General features: G+C 46.7%; 1 protein-coding gene across 7 annotated transcripts in view; it reads right to left on the bottom strand.

Annotated features, from left to right (window-relative positions):
• Nucleotides 1–20,980, bottom strand: part of OBSCN (obscurin, cytoskeletal calmodulin and titin-interacting RhoGEF) — a 168,083-nt gene that overhangs the window by 143,034 nt on the left and 4,069 nt on the right. For all 7 annotated transcript variants that reach the window (XM_085050083.1, XM_085050085.1, XM_085050086.1 and 4 more), the window contains exons 2-7: nucleotides 14,361–15,502; nucleotides 8,746–9,015; nucleotides 5,892–6,152; nucleotides 3,149–3,451; nucleotides 1,845–2,111; nucleotides 731–1,006 (exon numbers count right to left, since the gene is read on the bottom strand). In XM_085050083.1, the coding sequence (XP_084906209.1) occupies nucleotides 731–1,006; nucleotides 1,845–2,111; nucleotides 3,149–3,451; nucleotides 5,892–6,152; nucleotides 8,746–9,015; nucleotides 14,361–15,489 (2,506 nt within the window). In that variant the 5' untranslated portion in view covers nucleotides 15,490–15,502. The remainder of the gene's footprint in view (nucleotides 1–730; nucleotides 1,007–1,844; nucleotides 2,112–3,148; nucleotides 3,452–5,891; nucleotides 6,153–8,745; nucleotides 9,016–14,360; nucleotides 15,503–20,980) is intronic.

The raw sequence follows: 20,980 nt of genomic DNA, 5'->3' as shown, positions 1-20,980 counted from the left end.
CTGGATTTCTTCATCACAAGAGCGTTTTTTTCCTGCCCACCACTTGGCCTCACAAAATTACAGCAAGTTCCCCTGGAATCTATCAAGATATCAGTTGGAATAAGGGCACAGCTCTTAGCATCATGCCAGTGCCAGCTCCTGTCAGCTCCTGTATTCACCCCCAGCTCTCCCGCTGTGGGACCACAGCCATTTGGGGCTGGACATGGATGGGTCATTACCAGATTACCTCTGGAGCTCTCTTTTTGAAGCCTTAAGAATTTTGAGCTTCTATTCTTCATGTATCTGTAGCTTTGGTGTGTATTTCTAGGCTTCAAAAAATGCTAAGAACCTCTGTTCCCAGCATTTTAGCCAAAACACTTCCTCTAAGTTGGGAATCCAAGGATACTTTGCTGCCTCAGAGTCCCAAAATATGTAAACAGTGAATTGGGAGGAGCATGCTTGGGGTGATTGACATCATCACCTGAAGGTGTAATTGGAGGATTAAGGCTCAATATGCTAATAAGACAGAACTTATAAAATGTGAAGACCTCATCACTCAGCATCCATTTGGGGTGTAGCCTCACAAGTGGGCTTTGCTTGCCATGAATGTACCTAAAAGCCTTTAATAAATTTGCTGTTTATTCTCCTAGCCTTGCCTGACCTCTGCTTCAGGTAATCCTGGCTAAGGCATCACCTTGATGGCCCCACTGGCTCAGGGCAGGACCATCCTCAGTGCAGAGCAGCCACATACCTTTCACTGACACCTGGAAGAGCATTTTATCCCCTTCACACACACACTCGTAAACTCCAGCATCCTCCTCGGCAGTGCTGCGGATTTTCAGGATGTGCCTCTTCCCCACGCTTTGGAGCTCATATTTATCACTGGCCTTGAGCTCCTGCCCATCTTTCATCCACTTCACAGTGGCTTCTGAGTCTGAAAGCTCAGCCTGGAGTTTGGCTTCCTCCCGCAGCCGAGCAGACACTTTTTCCACGTCTTTGCTCTTGTTGGTGAATCTCACTGCAGCACCTGCCAGGACAAGAGGCTTGGTTATTTTGGGTTATATTGAGATAACTTATCCCTGATGCAGGTCTGCTGTAGATTGCGAGACCTCTGAAAGTATTAGACCCTGTTCTGCCCTCACACTCATGGCAGTACTGAGCATTGTTTATCCAGTTCAGAAAACTTGATCTGCTTTTATTGCCAGAGTCACTTTAAAAAAAAACAAAAAAAACCAAAAAGAAACAAACAAAAAAACAAACCAAAAAGACAAAAAAAAAACCCAAAACAAAAAAAACCCACTTTTTTTTTTCTACTGATAAAAAATACTCTAAACATGCTTCTGCAGAGATCTTCTCCCAAAGCCAAACACATCCTTCCAGAATGAAGGATGCATTGTGAATTCATTGTGTTTTGCCATGCAATGTGGTAGGCAGAGATTTTATTGTCATTTCATAGAGGAAAACTTGATCATAAATCAAGTTCCAGGATACTAACTTGTACATCCCACACGTGCTGGACTGAAAAACCTACAAGAAAAGCTTTGTTAGTAATTAATTCTCCTTTACTTTTGAGAGATTATTACAGTCAAAGGGACTGATCAAACCTGGAGCTCAAATGACCACTTTAAGGCGAATCAGTGGCAGATTGGGGGACAGAGTCCACTGACTGATGGCTGTGAAGGACAGAAATCTGTGAGCTGATATGAAGCAGTCTGGTTCAGATAGCACCAGCACTACCAAAATTCACACTAACCACATGACAACTTCAGGTACTTCCCACAGACCAAGGAAAGCCTCTAGCTCCAGTTTTAATCAAGTTCCAGCAACTGCCTCGGTGAAGAAAGGACAGTGATGAAAATAAGTACCTTTCACTCTCATCTTGGTGCTGGTGTCAACATCATTGGCAACAAACTTCACTTCTGCGCCATCATCCTTCTTGGTGACGTTTTTAATGATCAGGGTGTGGGTGGTTTGGGTTCTCCTCATGATGTAGGTCTCACTCTCCTGTAAGACTTTGCCATTCAGGTACCAAGTGCCAGAACAGGTCTTGGTGAGATCAACAGTGAACTGGGCATCCCCTCCAGGTGCAACTTCAGCTGCTGTCAGGGGGGTTTTCACAGCCAGGATGGGTTCTGGAACAAAACACATTTCTGAGAACAAGACTGAAGACTGCCATGTTGAAGGTCATTTCACCCTAAGAATAAAGCTCTCAGGGTAAATAAGACATGAGAATAAATTCATGCAGGCTTATACAATTTTTATGTGCTGAAGGTTGGTCCACAGGATTTGTTCATCCAGCTGCAGTAACTGACCTCTGGAGTCCTGCCTTTGCAGATAAAGAAGAGCAGGTATGTTTTACTGATTTTTTTATCCCTAAAATGTATAAAAGCATAAACCAGAAACACCCAGGTCCCCCTACAAGTGTGCTATTTATTTAATAGCTACTATTATTCTTAGATTTCAGAAGGAGTGACTTCTAGATATCTCTACTAGTCACTTCTAGGTATTCTAGGAAAACACAGGCATGTTCAGACAGCAAGGGAAAAGGGTGACACAGTGACAAACCAAAGTATCATCAAAATTTGTGTGGGTATTCAGCATCTGTACAGATATTTTCTGCTGCAGTGAATCACAGGAAGAAGAAATCCCATTGCACCCAATGACTCCATGGGCACATTGGCACCCTAAAAGTAAAGCAAACCCCTTGGATTTCTCCCAGAAACTCTAAAATTAAAGAGAGACTGGCTGAAAATTGGTTTTCATGATGGTATGATCACCCAGACATATTCTTTAGGTGCAAGATTGCTACCTCATGTCTATATATATATATATATAAAATTATATCGTAAGGCCATCTCAATTTTTCCTTTCACTGCAGGTGTAGAAGAAGCATGCACAGGTTTGAATCCACAGCAGGGAGCTGTGCCTCTCCCACTGCCTGCTGTGGGATATTGGAACATAAACACGCCCACAGAAACCCAGCCAGCATCCCTTTGGGGGTTTTGCACTTTTTCCTTCCTCACTTTGGTGAAGATCAGTGGTTGCCACGAGGCAGGAGAACCAGCAGTGAAGGGAAAGAGAAATTTCCAGGCCCCTTGCTCCACCCTCAAACCCATGGGGAATGTTTTTAACACACCCACAAGTCCAACCACCCCGTTTCTGTGCTCACCAAGGTGCAAGCTCCCCGGGAACTCCAGGTAGGGGCTCTGTCCGTAGGCGTTGACCGCCGACACTCTGAACTGGTAGTCAGCCTCCTCGGCCAGGTTGGTGACCGTGAGCTCGGGGACAGGGACATGGCCCTCGTGGCACCTCACCCAGGTGAAGCCGGTGAGTTTCTTGCGCTCCACGATGTATCCATCCAGGGGAACGGGCCGGTCCAGCCGCGGAGGGGACCATGCCAGCGTCACTGAGGTTTCTGTTTTATTCTTCACCACAGGGTCGGCTGGGGGTTGGGTGGGAGGTTTTTTGGGAGCTGTGCAGGGGGAAGAAGCAAAGCAAAACAGAGCAGTAAGTTCACATCAGAGTGGAAAAGTTGAAATAGCTTACGCTGGACTAAAAGTTAGTCTTGCTGAAATAAACCTCCATAAAACATTGGTGTGAGATGGAAAAGCAAGGGAATGGATAGGAGATACTTTTGGGCTGTATTACACAAAGATCACAGAATCACTGTCATCCAGTATCAAGTCCAAACTTTAATGTTTAATACTTTGATTTCTGCACAATATTAAAACTGTCAACACAGACAGAGTCTTCAACAAACATTTCAAAGGATTGAATTGTCAGTGTTGGATACAGACCTACACTACTGCCCTACAGAGCTCCTGAGCAAAGCAGACTAACACTCAGCTTCTTATTTTCACTCAGAAGATGGGTAAAACCATCAGCAAAGGCTGTTCAAACCTTTTATAGAGAGCTCAGCTTGTTACACAGGCTTGGATGCTCTCTGCAGACTCTTTCATCTGGGTACCTGCCCTGCTCCCGAATTTCATGTTACCTCCACTAAGAAGGAGTGTTATAACTTTGTCTCCCAGGAATGATATCATTTGGGATCTGTGTTTTACTGGTTTATGCAGAATCAGCTTTTGGGATTGGGGAGTTAAATTCAAAAGGAAGTTACATAAAAATATGTCTCCACCATGAGATCTTACTGTTGAGGAGATGTGGCTCTTTTATGGTGCCTGAGGCCACAAACTTATTCCTACAGGTATTTGCATAATGAATATTTATTTTCACCCTTTCATTCCTCTTGAACCCTTTAGAGAAGTCCCAAGTCCCATCAGGATTATTCACTACATGCTGCCACTGATATGGTCAAGAGGAATTATCTGATGTGCTCTAGTTACACCTCTACTGACATGGCAAAGGATTCATTTCATTTAATTTTGGCTATTTGAAAGGTGTCTGGGTGAAGTCAGTCAACCAGAGTCCAGCTGTGATCCCATGGAGAAGAGCACAGTCAGGAGCAATCAATCCTGGCTTAAAGGAGGTGTGGGAGATGGGTGAAACAATCCCACAGTGCACATACTCGAGTATTCCTTGCTGTAGTGGGAGCCTGTTGATGAGCCTAAATTAAAAACTGAGCATTGATCACCTTTCTTCCTCAGTTTACCCATCTTTAAAATGGGCATGGTAACCACGCAAGATACAGAGGAAATAACACACAAACATTGTGTGTATATTATAAAAGATACTAGAACAGCCACCACCAATCTCATGCAGCTAATTGAAAGAGATGTGGGCATAGTACACAGGATTCTCCAGCAGTAAATCCGATACGCACAAAGTGTAAAAATAGGAAATCTCAAGGCGATGCGCTTTTCCTTCCTTACATAAATAGACACAGAAGTGTCTTGGGGTGCACAGTTACCAGCCTGTCAGTAAGTGCTGCTCACAGATAGATGTCAAAGGTCCCCCTAGGGTAACATTAAGCTGAACACTAAGCCCTGGAATGAGATCTCTTGACCTTGCGGTCAGAAATGGTAATGTAATATTTTCTTCAGCGATACCAGTTTGTGGGAAGGCAGCTTCTTGTGTTTTTTATTCCACAAATCAACACTTTCTTTGTAATTTAACCAGCAGAGTCTGAAATCAAGCTGTGCTTTATTGTTCCCATTGCACAGGTGCTTGTTTGGATGTTACAGCTTTAGAAATACCTTAGAAACTGTGATAAAGCCAAACATGACACTTCGTTCATTTTTCCCTCATTTTTCCTTCATTTTAGTTCAATGGCATCAGAATGCCCCAACCAAGTTTAGATAACACAACAATTATAAATCTTTAATGCAGAGATTCCTATTTACCACTGACTAATTGCAGTGGTGGGAGAAAAGAAATTACTCTTCCCAAATCCTCTGGAGTGGATGATGTGTTCATAGATGAACCAGAACTGCAGCAGAGCCAGAAAACACATCTATTTCTGTCTGACATGAAGCATATTTTGCCTGGGAAATGCAGTGTCACCAGAATAATGCCAAATAAAATTAGATAACTTCTCCACAATTTTGTTTAAGATGCAGTCTCAACTACACTGCTCCTGCTGCTACTGCTCTATCAAGCAAGATACAGGTTTGTGCTCTGCTCTTTTCCCAGGACTGCTCTTGCCCAGAGAAACTGTGGGTGCTCCATCCCTGGAAGTGCTCAAGGCCAGGCTGGCCAAGGCCCTGAGAAACTTGGTCTAATGGAAGGTGTTTCTGCCCATGGCAGAGGGTGGAATGAGATGATCCCATCCAACCCAAGCCATTCCTTGATTCTACAGATATTCTCTCTGTCTTGATCCCTCCAAACATCTCATAACACTCACAGTCAGGCTGTTGACTTTTTGTGGCAGACCTCAAACCTTCAGCTGGTTTTGGACACCACGGGAGCAGCCACGGGAAGACACAACACCAAGGCCAAACAAAAGAGAAGCTTACTGGTCACGGTGAACTGGGTGGAAGTCCTGCTTTCATCGGCCAGGAAGGCGATCTCACCAGCATCTTCCGTCTTACACTCGCGGATGGTCATGGTGTGCTGTTTGCCGGAGCGTGTGATGGAGATTCGGTCGCTGGGTTTCACTTCTTCCTTGTTCTTCAGCCACCGGATGTTCTGGCAGTCGTTGTCCAGCTCCACGCAGAAGGTGGCTGTGTCGTTGATGAAGACGGCGGTTTTCCGCGGAAGTTTTTTAATGATGTTCCCTTCAAATCAGAAAGCGATCACGGTCAGCAAACGGCAGATAATAAAAATTTTGGCAATGTTGGACCATCCAGACTGGAACAGGACTAGCCCACACCCAATAAAAACATTATAGACACCATGCAGACACCTGCAAATTAATTCCAAGGCTCTCAGTCACACAGAACAGATGATCCCAAAGACTCATTTTGGCCTCCAAGGAGAGAAAAGCAAATCTTGTTTGACTGCAATCACTCAGGTTTCTTGCCTACCAAGCAGAGTCTGCTGCTGGGTAAACAGAAAATACACATGGGCTTGCCAAGAGCAGATTTGACAGCTTTCATTGCCCACATATGCTGGGAATGCAAATTAAAACTTTGCTAGAGCACACCAGTCTTAAGCCAGACAGGTCTCTCCTCTGCCTTTGGGATTTTGCCTCCATCAAAGTTACCAGTAAGTTACATAAACAACATGGCAAACATACCAGTCACTTGAATTAATGAGAAATACACTGAAAACCTCAGGTTTCTCCTTAGTGTCAACACAGAAATTCACACTGAATGAATTTATGTTCTTTCCAAGTGGCTGTGATTATCATCACTTTCTAGGATGACCTCAAAGCTGTAAGATGTGACTATTCACAGGAAAGATTGGACAAAGCCTCAGGAAAGCACCCCAAAAGACAGATGGTGACACAGAGCAGCCCCTGTGAGGGGAAAGAGGCTTTGCCCAGGCAGATCACCCAGAGCTGTTTAATGAACAGCAATGCTGAACTCACTCATGAAATAGCAGATCAGGCACAGGTTTTATTACAAGATTCAAGACCTGGCTCTCTGCTCATCCTTCTCCTTGACCTCTCTGCCTCAGCAGTGCCCCTATCCCACAGCTCTTTCCCTCTGAGTACAATTGTGACATGTCCCTCACATTGTCCCAACCCCACCTTGCTGTCAAACCCTCCCAGGGCAGCCACAAGCTCCCTCAGGAACGCTCTGCCTCCTTTCCCTCTGGACAGCTCCACCTGGCTCAGTCACTCTCTTTTGCATGGAACATACCATTACAGCACAAACAAGTGAAAAAAATACCAGCTGTCCTGCTGGGGCCAAACACACTCACAGGGGCTGGCTGGTCCAGACCTAACTGGAGGTGCAACAAAAAGATGTCAGGCTGAACCCTCCTGAGCCTCTCGACTAAATTTTCCCTTCTGCATCCACCTATGTGCATTCCCAGCTCTTTCCTGGTGGTACAAAAGGAATTTGCACAATGATGCACATCACCTAGCTGTCTTGGAGCAATTGATATGTGAAGAAATCCTTCTGGTTTCACTGGGAGTATAACCAGGCTTCCAAAGGGTCAGGACAAGAGCAATCTGTTGCTGTGACAAGTCTCCTGTACCTGCAGCTCTGGGGTCTGTGTGTACTCACAGTGACACCCACACCATATCCAGCTCTGCACCTCCTCCCACTTCAGACTGAAACCACCAGACTCAGGACACTCAGCTATGGATACCCACAGATTTTCCTTTCCTTGACACCTTTCCAAACTCCAGGCAGCAGCTCCAGCCACCAGGGGTCTGGAGTGTGGATGTTTTCCAATCTAAACCATCCTGGTGCTGGCTGCAGCCTACATCACACATCTGGCAAAAAACCAAAACCACAGCTGCTAAATCCACCTCCCATTGTGGTCAGCACTGCTCTTGGACAAGGTTCACCACTGTGTTCGCTGGACACTGGAGAAGATGTGTGTGACAGCACCAGGGGACACATCTGATGCTTGGGGTCATGTTAAGGAAACTCTACAGGGCCAGGCTACAGCTCAAGGAAACCTCTTTGCAAAAAACAGGGCTTCCTAAAATGGAAGGCTAGACAAAGCTAGGAGAATAAAAGCAGATTAATTTATTAAAGGCCTTTAGGTGTGTGTGTTGGGTGGGGGGGTTTGGTGGTGGTTTTTTGTTGTTTTTTGTTTTGGTGTTGGTGGTTGGTGTTGGGGTGTGTTTTGGTGTTTTTTTTTTTTTTGTTTTGGTTTTGGGGTGTGTGAGGGTACATTCAGGGCAGACAGAGCCTACTCGAGAGGCTACAACCAAAATGGACACTGAGTCACAAGTTCTCCACATTTTATAAGTTCTGTCCATTAACATATTGAGCCTCAATTCTGCAATTCCACCTTCAGGTGATGATGTCAACCTTCCCAAGCTTGCTCCCCGCAATTCACTATAATTGACATATTCTGGGGCTCTGAGGCAGCAAAGTGTCCTTGGGTTTTCCAACTGAGAAGAATTGTTTTGTCTAAAATGTTGGGAACAGAGGTTCTTATCACTTTATACAGAGCCTAGAGCTACACACCAAAGCTATAGATACATGAAAAACAGAAGTTAAAAGTCCTTAAGGCATCAGGTTCCCACTGGGTGACATCTTGTGCAGCAACACAACCTGTCCCTGCTGGGTGACCCTGTGTCCAGCAGCCCCAGGGACCCACTGACCACAGTGTCACCATCAGGGACTCTGCTCCTCCTCAGTGCACACATGGATGGAATAAATGCCACTCACAAGGCTGAGTCTGGAGTCTCACATGTGAATCTCACACTTTCAGCCAGCCTGAAACACCAAAAGCCTTTCTCACCTTGGACAGACAGCTCTGCGATGGTCCTGCTCCCTTCCTTCATCTCACAGATATAAACAGCATCATCGTCCGTGGTGACGTTCTGGACGGTGAGCCGGCGGTAAGTTCCCTCCTCCTCGATGTTGTACTTCTTGCTCTGCTGCAGTTTGGTCTCCTCCTTGAACCAAGCTGTCTCTGTCCCAGGAAGGGGCACTTCGCACTGGAAGGTGGCAGATTCCTTCTCCCTCACCTCGAGATCCTGCAGTTTTGCCTTGAAGGGTATGGAAGGTTCTTAAGAGGGTAAAAACAGAAAGGAGAAACGGGAGGTTATGGTTAGAGTAGGCTTAGATGGGATTTTAGGAAAAAATTTTTCATTGTGAGGATGGCAAGGCCCTGGCACAAATTGCCCATAAAAGCTGTGGTTGCCCCATCCCTGGAAGTGCCCAAGGCCAGGTTAGGGTGAAAGCTTTCAAAGGAATGCTCCTAGAATTGGGTCAATGGCAAACAAACTGGTCATGGGCAGCAATTCCCAGTGGGAGTGAGCAGCTGAGCTAGTCAGCTGGTGCAAGAACCAAATTTTAGGGGTCTTGCAGCAGAAATAAGCTCATCAGAGTGGTCTGAAGTGGCACAGAGAAATGAGAGGTGGCTGTGCACAAGCCAGGTGTGGGGGAAAGCACAGATGGAGGAGTTTGCTGTTCTCCCCACCAGTGCCAAAGACTACATCAGCTTCTGTCAACAACAATAAAAGAAACAGAGAACAATCCCCATCTCCCAACTGCCTCTGCCCTCCTCCAGCAGTGGGGCTGCAGTGCTCTGGCTGAGGGCCAAACCCAAGCATAGATCAAACACACCAAGCAGCTGCACGACAGTGAGGGAAGTCATTTTATCAGCTGAACAATGTCGAATTCCAGCGGCAGCTGCGCTGTGACATCACCCTGCCAGCCCAGCCCTAAAGGGGAGAAAGGGGAGCTGGGCTGAGGAGGACAGCCGGCAGTCACAGCCACGGGACTGGAGCCACAGCCATGTCACAGACTGGGATTAGCCAGCGCTGATCCACTGCTCATGCTTCGGGAGATATCATGCCTTGATATGTACCTTCACCTTCTAATAACGGCTGTGCCAGCTCCCAGCTGGTCTTTCTGACTCCTCCTGCCTCGCCACCCTCACAGGAAAGAATTTCTTCCTAATATCTGGTGTAAACCTCCCTTCTTTCAGTTTGAATAAGATACCAGACTCTAAAGGCTTGACAAGACACCTGGAGGGAGCAATGCTGTGCACTACCTTGGTTGTTATCCTGAGGTTAAAACCTGACTGGGAATCCATACAATATGTCCAGGAGCAGGAAGGTAGCACTAACTCACCACCTCACCTTGGTCACATTTTTAAAAAATGTTTTGCCTAAATACACCTCAATTTAAGGCAAGTCAAAGTCTTGCCTTGAAAAGCCTTCAGCTGTGGTTACACAGAGCTGCTCTGCCCACACTCCAGATGGTGATTACCCCTTTTCCCTTTTATTTTTCTGAAAGACAACAGGATTAGATGAGACATTATGATGAAATTCTTTATTCTCAGGCTGGGGAGGCCCTGGCACAGGTTGCCCAGAGAAGCTGTGGCTACCCCTGGATCTCTGGAAGTGTCCAAGGCCAGGCTGGACAGGGCTTGGAGCAACCTGGGACAATGGAATTGGATAGAAGGAGACAAGGTTTAAGGTCTATTCCAACCCAAACCATTCTGGGATTCTGTGAGACCAAGAAAGCTTTGATCAGAATGATGGAGCCTTCTGACAGGAGGGAGGCTGGAGCTGACCCCAGGACCTGCACAAGGGCCAAAAAGAAATACAAGCTGCACCTGAGAAGCACACAAGTGTCCTCCCACCCTGAGAGCAGCTGGCCATATCATTAACCCCTCTCCCTTTACAGTCACTAAGCAGTACATAAAGTAGGAAAAAAAAAAAAGCTGTTCTAGGAAAAAGCTCTTAAATGTTCAAGCACAGAAAGCTTGGTTGACTCTCACAAATGCACTGCAGTAACAGCACTGCTCTCCCAGCCAGGGAAAGGCAGTACAAGGCTATCTTTGGCAGCTTGGGGTCACAGATATCCTCTGAAAACAACTCTGCTTTCGTCCCACTGACATGTGCACACACGTCTTATCTCCCTCTGAATGGAGCTTCAGCAACACAGCAGCTGATAAACTGAATCAAAGCCCGGGATGAACCCAGCCCAGTGCTTTTGGAGATGTCAGAGTAGTTCCAAAACCCACCAGCCTCCTCCTGAGCATATCTTCATGCTCTTTACGGGGTCTGGAGTGTGCCCAGTCAGGCAGAGGGGGTTGATTTTGGTCAGGGCACTACAGAAGGACCACAGGTCTCCTGAGAGCAGGCATCCCAAACCAGCTGGCCCACAACCCCAACTTAATTTTGTTGCTTATCCTCAGGAGATGTTTCTCCAGCCTGTCACAGGCTTTTTTGTTTGGTCCCTAGCAAGCAAACTGGCAATGAGATGATGTTATTTTTAAAAAGTAAGTCCTGCTAACACATATTTTGCTAAGAATAGGTGCAGCCTGCAAAGAAGCCAATGTTTTCTTAACCTTCTTGAGGCACATCAATCCTCTGGACCTCACTATCTCACTTGCCTACATTTCCTCTTTCTTATTGCTGGAATTCTCACATTTATTATTCCAGAGGCAAGTTTTCCCTCTGCCTAATGGAAATGATCCAGGAGAGGTAAGAATATGGAAAATCCTCCCCAACAAGAGCTGGCTAGAGGTGGATGGACAAGTCTGCACCATCCTGTGTCTTTGATCTTCCTAATTATTGTGCTTTCAAAGTTTCCTTTCTCCCTCCATATTTCTCAAGTCACAGTTCCCTTTCAGATCTCCAATGTGACTGCCATGACAGTGGCCACCCAAAATCACATCTAATCAGAAGGAGAATAAAGTGGCCTCAGCACCAGGGTGTTTTTCCCATCCCTATCATGTTTGGCTTGCAACCTTTAACCTTCTCACCCAGTATCTGGTTACTTTATTCAGGGACTCCAGTGAGCATCGCTTGGCCCAGGGTGGAGACCTAAATTCTATTCTCACTAACTTTACACATAGCCTGGGGAAATCTCCAAAGCCTGCAGGAAACCCAAGCTGGTTATTTATGTTCCTCCCACCCTCCTCACTCTTTGGTTTGTTAAAGGTTTCCTCCTGGGAAGAATTTCCCAACTCCTTTTCAGCTCACATCTTAGTGATTGTGATTTTACCCCTGTTCCAGACACATTTCTGAACCTAATCAAGCTTCAGTTTTCCTTATTTAGGAGAGTGATTCTCTGCCCTGTAGCCTCTCCTTTAAGTCTGTTTCACTAAATCTCATTTAGGAGCAGCTCAAAAATCTCCTTTTTCTTTCAGCTCAATGATCTTTAAGACACAGGTTCAGCAAAGTGTTCACAAATGTTGGGTCCCTGGGTTCTTTGGTCCCTAGGATCTAGACTGACAGAGTTTAGGAGGCTTTCTGTGGATGTTCCATCCCTGGAAGTGCCCAAGGCCAGGCTGGACATAGCCCTGAGCAACCTGATCTCATGAGTGGCATCCCTGACCATAGCAGGGGGCTGAAATTCGATTTTTTTAGGTTCCTTCTAGCCCAAACCATTCTGATTCTGTGATTCTAATGGTGACTGCTTAGAGAATTCAACTCTCCTACACGACTGAGCAAAGAGAAGTTTGCATGGCAAGATGATCTCCCTCCCTAAACCCCGATGACAAATGAGCCAATGGCATCACCAGTGACATAAACAACAGAATTAAAAGCTCTTTTCACTGCTGCATCATTCTGACCCGTCTTGGGAGGGCTGAGAAGAACTTCTGGTGACACAAAGGAGAGTCATTTATCAGGGCCTAATTATAACCAACACACGTGGATTTTCCATGGCAGCCTTGGCCTGGACGGAGAGCCAAACATGGCACAGCGTAACAAAAACAATCCATAAACATTTCCACTTCAGCCTCCTGACTCACAGGCGTCTCTGGACAACAGGCATGGATCAATAACCTTTCCCCATGCTGCTTGCTCCCAGACTGGCTGCTTCCCGTGTTTTCCCCACCTCCTTTGGAAGAGGTTGCAACCATTGAGAACAATCAGAGAAGCACAGGCAGAGTGGAGGTGTTTGTTTTTGCAAGAAAACTGAGAACTGAGATCCATCCTCAAAGAGATCACCCACCCAAGGGTTGATCTTCAGCTCCAACTCATGAGGTAATCACAGCTTTATGGAAGAGGACAAATGCCCTTCCCAACACCACTCAGCACCTCCAAGGGACAGCAGTGGGTGGGACAAGTGCCAGTGAGTTCCATGGATCAGGTGTCACTGATGGACACAGGGAGTGAGCCACTGACAGGAAAGATTCTGAGTGTCAAAGAAGTCCAGAAAAGGGAAAACAGAAAATCAAATAAAAGCTGAGGGTGTTGACTATGAAGACAGATCATTCCTGCTTATTTGGATTTCTAATTTATTTTGCTGCCAGTGGAAAACATCAATTTCACCCCTCAAGTGGCAAAATCTTTTGTCTCTGACAGCTCATTTAAAGGTGCTGCCTGGTTTGCAAACTGCCTGCTGCCCTCTTGCCAAATAGGAGAGCAGCTGGAAAATCTAGAGCTTCCTGGATTGTTCAAGGCCAGGTTGGACAAGGCTTGGAGCAACCTGGTTTGGTGGAAGGTGTCCCTGCCCATGGCAGGATGTTGGAATGATACGATCTTTAAGATCTCTTCCAACCCAGACCACTATGGGACTCTACGAAAATTGTGTGTCACACTTTTCTTGTCATTCTGAAGAACTTGGTGTGACCTCCACCAGTGCTGAGTGACCCTCTGAAGGTAAGTTCTTCACCACTGACTGCAGCAAACAAAGGCATCCTGGACCTGGGAAGTTTTCTGGGAGCATTCAAGGAACACAGGCTATCCAGCAAAAAAGACTGGAGAAATATGGATGAACGAGACAAACACACAAGTTGTATCTTTCTTCTCCTGAGGCGAGATTTTTTAAGATATTGGACTGAATTAGGAACTCAAATCTCAACATTATTTTCTGGGGACTTCACTCATATTTCTGAATGCCTGTGAAAGGGCTGGAGAGCTTGGCAAGAACAAGGTTGCTGGTGGGTCACTGTAGAGGAAAACTGAGCTGGACTGTAATTAGAGTTGGAGTAGATCCCCCGGGGGATCCAAGGCAGCCTGACACACTCCTCCTGCAGGGAGGGGTTTCCACTACTACTGCAAATGGCACATCTGAGTAAACCCCATGGTGAGCACAAACCCAGATGTGATTAAAGCCTGGAGGGTGAAATAGGGCATTGGCAGTCACTGACCCAAAGCACGGGAACTGATTTCTTACATCACTATAAAAGCAGTACTGACAGGAGCTTCAGAGATCTGCTTCATCCCAGCTGCCCCACAACCAGCCAGTTTTTCATCATGTCACCTCTTCAATGCCCTTCAGCCTCTCTCCCTAAGTCATCTATTCAAGTGCACAACCCCCTTTCTACCTGGAGCCCTTTATTCACACCTAACCACACTCCTCTGCAGCAGCTTGGTGGCAGAAGGTTTGTAGAGGCCCCCAGCCCAATTCAGAGGTGTCACCCCAGTGACAAACACCAACACCCACCTTTGACAGTGACCAGCACGGAGCTGTAGGTCTGTCCCGCCAGGTTGGAGGCCGTGCAGGTGTACAGCCCGTTGTCCGTCTGCTTGCAGAAGAGGATCTTCAGCACAAAGTTCTCCTGGTCATCCTCATAGATGACGTGCCGCCTGCCCTCCACAATGACCTCGTTGTCCTTTTTCCACACAATCACGGGTTTGGGCTCACCCGTGACGTAGCAGCTGAGCTTGGCATGCTTGCCCTCTGTCACGCTGCAGGTGCGTGTCAGCGCCCCAAAAGTGGCGTTGCGGGGCCCTTTGGTCAGTCCCACCGCCCGCTCGTAGTCCCTGGACAGGCTGTAGCCAATGCCTGACAGCCCCTCTACCGCCGAGTAGGACTGGGCAGAGGTTGAGTCAAGAGTCCCGTGGGAGATGTCCATCTTCCTGATCTCCTCCCGCCTCTTCTGCAGGTGGGACAGCAAGGAGGCCGTCTTGCCGCAGCTGGTGTCGAAGTTGCTGCCGCTGCCCGGGTTGGAGGAGCCGTGTGTTTCCACCACCAGCGCGGCCGAGGCGCTGGCGGAGCCCAGGAGGTTCTCTGCCCGGCAGGTGTAGGTGCCACTGTCCCCCAGCCGGGCACACTGGATGGTCAGGGCGTTTGACTCCCCAGCAGACTCAATCTGGAAGCGTCCAGCGTCTGCTTTGTTCCTCAGGTATCTCCCATCCTTCTCCCAGTTCACCGAGAGGGGAGGGCTGCCCTGCACTTTGCATTTGAACATGGCATCTTCTCCCAGGGTTACTTTGATGTTGGTGGGTTTCTGGATGAAGTAAGGAGCTTGCTCTGTGACTGTGGTCTCCTCTCCCACTTTGATGCTGACGGCAGCAAAAGCCTCCCCGATGGTGTTCTTGGCCCGGCAGATGTATTGCCCACTGTCCTCCAGGCTCAGGTCGTAGATGGTCAGCCGATACAAATCCCCATCCTCTGTGGTTTTAAACCTCCCCCCAGACTGCACTGGAAGTTTATCCTTTTCCCAGCTCACCACTGGGATGGGGTTCCCAACGATCTGGCAGCTCAGAGTGGCATCCTTCCCTACGGACACCATGAATGCCTTGGGCCGGGTCAGGAAGCGCGGCACTCCGCTGAGGGAGCTGTAATCCATCCTGGCTTCCTTCCTACAGGGAGACAGAGAAAAGGGTCAGGAGAGAGCAGAGCAGAGGGTGCAGCCAAAGAATTGCTGAACTCCTCTGGCATCAGGAGGTTCATCACCTGGAACAGCCATGTTTTCAATGTCCTCCTTGCTACGGGTGAGAAGGCCTTGGAATATTTCTGAAGATTTCTTGTATTTAAGGTTAATAAATGGCTGGATAAGGTAACTCACCCTTGGGAGTCCCTGGGTGAAATGGAACTCTTTGGGTCGCTCACAGGAAGGAAAATGATGGTGCCTTTCACCTTTGGCACTATCAAATCAACCTGCGGTAATTCTGTGTGATGAATTCTGTAACCATAGGGAAATAAATGGGCACTAAATTCTGAGAGATGTGTCAGCCCCTCGAGACATGGCCTCCATCATGGAATCATGGAATGTTTTGGGTTGGAAGGGACCTTAAAGATCATCTCATTCCAACCCCTGCCAACCCCATCCACTAAACCAGGTTGTTCCAAACCCTGTCCAACATGGCCTTGGACACTTCTCTGGGTAACCCACGCCATGGCCTCACCACACTTGTAATAAAGAATTTCTTCCTAATATTTCCTCTAAACCTGTTCTCTGTCAGTGAGAAGTCATTTCTCCTTGTCTTATGCTCATTTCTTCTTCATCTCTTTTTCTGTCATTGTCCTTGCTCTTTTTAATTTTTCTCTTTTTCCTTGGCTATTTTTTAATTTTTTTTTCTCTTTAATGCCTTATTTTTCTTTTTTTCTTTTTTTTTTTCCATTTCTGCTTCTACCTCATGCTCCATTTCCCCTCTTGCCCTCTCTGGTTATCACCCATTCCTAAATCTTGTTCTCCAAACCACATTCACATTCACACAGACCTTACAACAAACCCCTCTCTCCTGTAAGGCCTTTAGCAGGATATCCAGATATTCCTGTTATAATACTGATGATATTCCTCTTTATTCCCAGCTTCTATTCACCACAGCCACTGAGACAGAGCTCCTGGGATGGTGATGGCAGTCAGTGAATATGTACAGTTTATTTACAGCCTCAGCCAGATGGTGCAGGGCCAGACATGGCTGCAGTGGGGATGCTGTTGGTGTACATCCTTTGAAAGGATGAGAAATTTGGGATTGTTAAGCCTGGAAATTTTAAGGGCTCAGGGTGACTTAATTGCACCTTCCAGTACCTGAAGGGAGCCTGCAGGAAAGGTGGAGGGAAACTATTTACAAGGGTCTGGAGTGACAGGATAAGGGGGAGTGAGAACAAACTGAAAGCAGGTTTAGATGAGGTGTTAGGAAGAAATTTCTCCCCTGTGAGGGTGGGGAGGTCCTGGCACAGGGTGACCAGAGAAGCTGTGGCTGCCCCTGGATCCCTGGAAGTGTCCAAGGCCAGGCTGGACAGGGCTTGGAGCAATCTGGGACAGTGGAAGGTGTCCCTGCCATGGCTGGGGTTGGAATGAGATGATCCTTGAGGTCTCTTCCAACCCAAACCATTCCGAGATTCTGTGACAATGATCACAGGAGTGCAAAGCCACATGAAGGAACTGCCACAGGGAATGTCCCCAGCAACCCAGACAGTGCCAGCCTTCTCCAAAAAAAGCCCCACACAGCTTTAGGCTCACAGGAAAGATGTTCCATCCCCTGCAGATTGTCAGCTGCCCTGAGAGAGAGCAGTGGACTGACCTGCAGCTGTTTGGTGATACAGACCAGCCAAGGGGACGAGGCTTAAGCTGCCTTCAAAACTACAGTTCGTGGCAATCCTGGTGCCATTGTGTGCCCAGAAAGTCCAAAGCAATCGGTGGTGCCAATCTTTACAGATTCCACCCACCTTTTTGAGCTGGGAGGAATCCAACAGCAACCACAGCCTACAGGGACTCCCCAAAACCACACAAATGTTCCTTGTTCTTCATTGCTCCTTACAGAGACTCCTGGATCTCCTTTCCCTCCTGCTGCAGTGAGTCTACCTTTAATCCTCCAAGAAGCCTTTTCCACAGACTGGGTAATACTTACTTTGACAAGTATAGCGCAGCTAAAAACCTGGTTAATGGTTAAACCCCACTAACAGCAGGAACTGGGAACAAGAACGCCAGGAACTGGCTGACTCTCCCTGGGAGCAGGATTAGACCAATCAATAGTTCTCTGCAAGGAAAGCTTCCCAGCTCCAAACCTCTCTGGAAGTCCCAGAATCCTGGGATAGTCTGGGTTGGAAGGGACCTTAAAGCCCATCTCATTCCAGCCCCTGCCATGTGCAGGGATGTCACCTCCTAGACCAAGTTGTCCAAGAAGATTTGAGTGCACCATTTCTCTTCAAGCTGTTTGATCTCTTTGGCCTGGTAAAGCCAGACCCCCCTGTCCTGGCAGCTCCTGTCAGAGCCAGAGGAATGGTCCTGCTCCAGGTGAGCACATCCCTGCTTTTTCACCTTCAAAGTGCTGCACAAAGCAGAAGGACCAGAGCTCTGGGTGCTGTGACTCAGAAAGGAAATAAAACCCAGTCACTGAGACAGAAATATCCTTCTTAATCCTACAGCAGTTTGGCTTCCCCACTGGCCACACATCCACCCACTGTCTCACCCAATGGCAGGCACTGACACCATCTCTCCCCCCGCTCCAGCAGAAATCAATAGGAGCAGGCCAAAAACCTGCTTTAATTTCTTAAATCACCATTTCCCCATCCTCCTTCTGCTCCTGTTAGTGCATTAATATTAATGTGCAAATCACTGATGGCATCAGCGAGTGAGGGTTGAACTGACCTGCTGCATGACCTTGGGAAAATCAGTTATTTTCCCAATTTCTTGGCTCCCCTCCCACTTCTTCATATCAAAACAGAGATGAGCTTGCAAATAGTTATGTACACTGTGTCTATATGACAATGTACTTGCTGAGGGAAATGACAAATGATGCACAAAAATTAATAACAGATGACAATTTTCATTCCATTTATGCTGCTGGGGATTATAAAACCTGAGTTACCATTAAATCCATACACTGACACAAAAATACAAAAGGGTATTTGTTATGAGTGCTCAAGAAACTTTTGGACAATGCCCTCAGACACAGGATGGGATTCCTGGGGCTGTCCTGAGCAAGGCCAGGAGTTGGATTTGATGGTTTTGTGGGGCCCTCCTAGCTCAGGATATTCTGTAATCATTATTACCATTGAAGATGCTATCACTGAGCCAACCTTCAAACTCCATCTGGGTCACAGATCTAAAGCAAAAACAAATGTAATCTTTCTATATTGAACAGGAAAAATGCACCATGTCCTGGCCTGTCCTGTGTCTCCCACTCCAAACAACACATGAAATGACAAGAAACAATCAAAGACTTTTCCCTTTAGATGAGATCCATCCTTTCTAAACTAATTCAATTTCGGTTGCTTTTGTTTCCCGGTATTAAGCAAATTTCATTATTCTACCACAGATCTTTAGAAATTAAAGGAACAGGTTTCAAATGTTAAATCTGGGAGGGGGAAAAAAGGAATGTGGAAAAATCACTTTTAATAAATGCTAAGAAGGTAAAGAATAATTGACTTGCAGTCATCAGTACTAAGAGAAAATGACTTTCTGTTAAGTGAGTTCTGTTAACATTAGTTGCAATGAATACACAGATCTATTTTTCTCTTGGTCCCAAAACTGGTCTAGAAATCTGTGAATTAGTTTGAACTTCTTTAGTCCCTCGTACTACCTCCAACCTCTGCCCTCAGCTGAGCATTAAATTGCATTTCCCATAAACAGTTGTGTGGCTGCAAGGAGAGAAGCTGCATGAATGGTTAGAAGGGGCAGATACGAGCCTGGGGCTTGAGCCAAAGTACACTGAAGTCAGTGGAAATTTCCACTGAAGTCAATTGATTGGCAATCAGAGTCTTCTGCTCATTTGGGGAAGGACCATTTTGATGTTCAGAAGGAGATGCTGAGGTTCAGCTCAGCTCTGGAGAGCCCAGCAGAACCATTTCCTGCATTAACTAAGAATTAACAATCAGAACACAAACTCAGAGCTCAAGTCCTAACATTGCCCAGGCTTTAGCTTGAATTTCAGGCTGCACTGTGTCATCAAAGCACTTGGATTCACCTCCAGAAGACACTGCCTTGTCTCATCCTTCCTGGCTTCCTATTGTCTCTGATGGATGCATCACTCTGCCTGATTTCCAGCTTCATAGTGTCCAAAAGAGCAGAAAAATAGAGGTTTTTTTCCTCCATCAAGGGCTCTGCATAATGAGGAGAAGTGCCTGGAGCATGGAGATGCTACAGAGGCAGGAGAGGAGCTGTTGGGAACCAGCCAGGGACCTCTTAGCAGCCAGTGGCTTCCCTAAATCCACCTGGGTGCTGTTTCCATCAGCAGGGCCCCAGGACATGGATACATGGCTAGAGGAGAGCTCTGCTCTGCTGGAGCTCTCAAAGCCTAGCTTTTAGAAGAGCAGGAATGCTCCTCACCTCCTAAAGCTCCTGTGCATCCTCCTCTCCCTGCCCTTCCACTCTAAACTCTGCCCCAACACCCCCAGCTGCTCCCTGCTACCTCTGATAGTCAGGAACAGTCAAAACACAAGAAGACAGCTGCCCCAGGGAGCTGTGGATTTTGTTCCTGAAGTGGTGCAGGAAATCCATCCAAGGTGCTTCTTTTCCAGCCTCAAGGTCCAGCCTCCCTCTCCCACTGCTCCCAAACACTCGTCTGGTGTTCGCAACTCACTTCTCTCCATCCAATGCAAGATGCTGTGTCCACAGACCTCCTGGGCAGGTGAAACCCCACATCCTGTGCTCTTACCCACACTCACCCAGCTTTCACCACAAACTCTCACACTCAACAGGGTTTTACACCATTAGGAATGGCCAGGATGCCAGAAGAAAATCCAGAGATCAGTGAAAACAATGCATGCTCATCAGTGGTTTAGATCTTTTTTAAACTGGGAAAGAAAAGCAGGGTTTATTCCTTGCTCTGCCACTGCCTTATTTTCATAATTCTGAAAAAGTCACTACAATTCTTGTATCTTTAGTCCCCATCTGAAAAAGGGGAGAAAAACTTGTTTTATGGGTGTTGAGAGCATGAAATCCAGTAAGAGGTATGAAATCTTAACCTGCAGCAAGGATGAGGCTGTGTAAGTATCTAACACATCTAACAGGTTAGACAGGCTGCACATGATAAATTACATTTTGTAATTTCAGATGGGACAAAATGCATCACACTGGATCATGATGATAAATAGATTTAGAAGCAAGTAGAGGACAGACTTGTGAACACACTGAAAGGACAAGATTTAATATTTCTGCTGTGTAACTTGTCAGTCAAACTATTCAATCATTACTCTGTATTTAGATTATTTACATGTTCATTCAAACTTTAAAAAGTCCAGGAACTCTGAAACTTAAAAAAAAAAAAACCAGTAACTCTCTGCAAGTACTAGAACAGCTCCCTTGGAAGGGACAGGACCAGCAACAAAGCATGAATAAACCTAGTCAATGCAAATGCCCTTTCCAATAAATCTCAGACATTTGCCAGTGT

The sequence above is a fragment of the Lichenostomus cassidix genome, chromosome 2 (genome assembly GCF_008360975.1).
Source record: "Lichenostomus cassidix isolate B80296 chromosome 2, HeHo_3.0, whole genome shotgun sequence".
Taxonomy (NCBI): domain Eukaryota; kingdom Metazoa; phylum Chordata; class Aves; order Passeriformes; family Meliphagidae; genus Lichenostomus; species Lichenostomus cassidix.
This window is presented reverse-complemented; position numbering and strand designations above follow the sequence as displayed.